Source organism: Drosophila albomicans, chromosome 2R (assembly GCF_009650485.2).
Source record: "Drosophila albomicans strain 15112-1751.03 chromosome 2R, ASM965048v2, whole genome shotgun sequence".
In the NCBI taxonomy this organism is placed as follows: Eukaryota; Metazoa; Arthropoda; class Insecta; order Diptera; family Drosophilidae; genus Drosophila; species Drosophila albomicans.
The window spans coordinates 8,244,062-8,247,118 of NC_047631.2; the positions used below are offsets into that span (position 1 = coordinate 8,244,062).

A 3,057-nucleotide genomic window follows, 5' to 3' on the forward strand; every position below is an offset into this window, starting at 1 on the left:
CAAAAATTTGAAACAAACTTGATCTGCGTGCAAACATAACAAATGCTGTCGAAAAAAAATTATAGCTCTATCTCTTATAGTCTCTGAGATCCAGTGTTTCATACGGACAGACACACAGACGGACAGACGGACATGGCTATATCGTCTCGGCTGTTGACGCTGATCAAGAATATATATACTTTATAGGGTCGGAGATGCCTCCTTCTACCTATTACATACATTTCCTGCCGGCACAAAGTTATAATACCCTTCTACCCTATGGGTAGCGGGTATAAAAAGAATAAATAAATAAAAAATTACCATAATTATAAACCATGAGTAAAAAGTGCAATCAAAGCGTCATCATACAAATTTCAAAGATTTTACTATATAAAAATTATGTTTGTTTAAAAAGAATACTTATTAATTGGATATACATACATATATTTGGGACTGATAAACTTTAAATCATTTAAAAAGTCTGCAAAAGTTGTATCTAAAGCCACTTACAAAATTCTTTGGTTACTTGAATAAAATTTACTAAATAAAATTAGAGCTTTTAGCAATTGCAGGTATAAAACATTGTAAATAAAAATCACCATAATAATAAACCATGTGCTAAAAGTGCAATCAAAGCGACATCGTACACATTTTACAGATTTTTGCACATTAAAAATATGTTTGCTACTTTGCTAGATTGTCTCGCACCGAAAGGAGCAAAGGATCATTGCCAAAAAATGCTGGGCCAAAGTTTGTGGCAACAAAAAAGTAGAGAGAAGAAAAATTTAAATTCAGGACAGCAGAGAAAAGAGGATGTGAGAATGTGTATTTGTGTGCAAGGATAAAACGGGACATGCAGAATAGCTTTGTGGCCGACGCTGCGGTGCAATAGAAAATGGCGCCGGCAAATGCAACGCTGAATTTGATAATCAATTACCGTGCCGGGTAGCGAATGGAGTCTGCATAGAGTAGTTGGAGCAGGGGACGGGATAAAGAGTAAGTGTCTGGGGTCACATATGGGCCACATTACTGCAGTGCACTGCATAAAAGGCAATGAAAATGGCCGCATGGCAAGGCACACACAGACACACAGCCAAACACATGTACAGCTGGAGGACTAAACACATCGACACTCGACTGGCGAACGCAAATAGAAAGCTTCAAAAGGATACACTTCAGCTTGCCACGTGTATGTGTATGTGTATATGTGTGTGGGTGTGAGTGCGAGTGGCAACTATCTCTCTGCAGGTAGCATTGCATATAAATATCGGATGCTCTTACATTTGTTGACATTTTTCATAACAGATTGCAAATTGGTTGTCTGCTTTGTGCAGCTGTTGTTTGCAATTTATACGTACATTTCTCTTTATCTGCAGCTGTATCTGTATCTTTATCACTTTACTGGTATTTGTATCTCAAACCAATTAATAAATTGAATGCCACAAATGCTAAACTGCAAAGCCAACAAATTATATTCCATGCTCACATGTGGCCAATACGTGGCTGGAATAAGCATCAGAGATTTATGTTTACCTGGCTACATATTATATTTTGTTGGCTTCGATTTTCAATTGAAACATTGCAGATAAATGCTGTCTTTGGAATTTGCCAAATTGGTAGAATAGGAGGCAATCATATACATAAGTATTTTTGAATGTTTCTCGCATTCAAGAGAACTTTTTTACAACTTTGATTTTTTTTAGAAGTAATTTAGCTAATTTTATGAGTTGAACTTCGGATAAATTAAATTCAAAGATTGCAATTAAAATGTATTTAATCATAGCATTTAGTAAGTATTGCTTATTTAGAAGGCAGAAGTAGGAAAATGCAACCCAGCGTCAACAGCCGATAAGTTATAGTCACACATAAGCTCCTATTTCTATCCTATAAGGGACTATTTGAAATAAAGGTATATTTTCTTTTGGTGGCACGACGATAGCTCTCCTTCTTGTTTATATTGATGTCATTCAATGGTTCCTGATGATCATTTTCTTAGTTATGAAAGTTTATAATAATATTAATGATTCAGTATTTTTTGGCATATTCACTTATGTATGTATTTGAATGGTAAGTATTTTAGAGTCGACTTTCCTTCTTGTAGTAGTTCATAAATATATTTATCTTTATAATTAAAGTTGTGACAAACACGTTAAGTAGGCAGCAAACTGGAGGCGTACTCTGCCTACATCGTCGACTACAGCTCAGGGAAAGTGGGGCGAGTCTTTTGCCACCTAGTAAGCCACCATGCCACACAAATAAAAAATAAAAGATAGACAGAGTTAAGATAGGAACAGACGGGATTATGCGCTCAATATATAATTACGAAGAACGAAGATGGTTATGTTCTTCTTCATTACCCTCCCAACCTGTAACAGCTTCTGGCCTTTCCCCAAATTAAGCAACAATAAGTAATATCAGGTGCCCATTACTTTACAATTTATTTTAAATTCATTATTATTCGACGTTAAGAAATCCTAAAGTCTTCAAGAATAATTTAATGCATATACATAACTTCATTGTATGCATTATTTGCCTATTGTACAAATTGCCCTATAGTATTTCCTAATAGGATGGGTATGTATTTAACACCTTATAGCTGTTTTCTCTTAATGTGCCTGTGCCTCGACGCCGCCCGTCGTCCCACGTCCTCCCCCACTATGAACACCCGCCAACGGGTATTCAAGGTGGGGGAGGAGGTGGGACGACGGGCGGCGTCGAGGGCGATAACCATGATGAGCGCATAAGGTACTTTAGAATGAAAGAAGGCAGAATTCCGCTGCAAGAAGCAAGAGCTGGTCGCTGCTGACAGCAACATCTCCAGTACATTCTTCTTATGGGCGACTATTATCTTAGTCATTCGCATCGGATTCGGGTTCGATTCAACTGGATGATGTTTGTCCGGGAAGAACTAAAAATAAAATATTTTAAAAAAATATTTATAAAAATGTTCACAACCGACATACTTCAAAAATTGAGGAGCATTTTAGATAAATAGTTTTACTTGAACTGACTCTGAGCTCTGGACTCTCCAGACTGCACATCTAGACTATACAATCGTCTAGATTGTTACTAAGATTA

General features: G+C 36.7%; 1 protein-coding gene across 1 annotated transcript; it reads right to left on the bottom strand.

Annotated features, from left to right (window-relative positions):
- Window positions 1-2,393: 2,393 nt before the first annotated feature.
- LOC127566127 (uncharacterized) lies at window positions 2,394-3,057 on the bottom strand. Its single transcript, XM_052007749.1, has 2 exons — window positions 2,943-3,057; window positions 2,394-2,887 (listed from the first exon to the last, which is right to left on the bottom strand). Exons 1-2 carry the CDS (start codon window positions 3,018-3,020, stop codon window positions 2,570-2,572), a joined length of 396 nt encoding a protein of 131 aa, XP_051863709.1. The 5' UTR covers window positions 3,021-3,057; the 3' UTR covers window positions 2,394-2,569.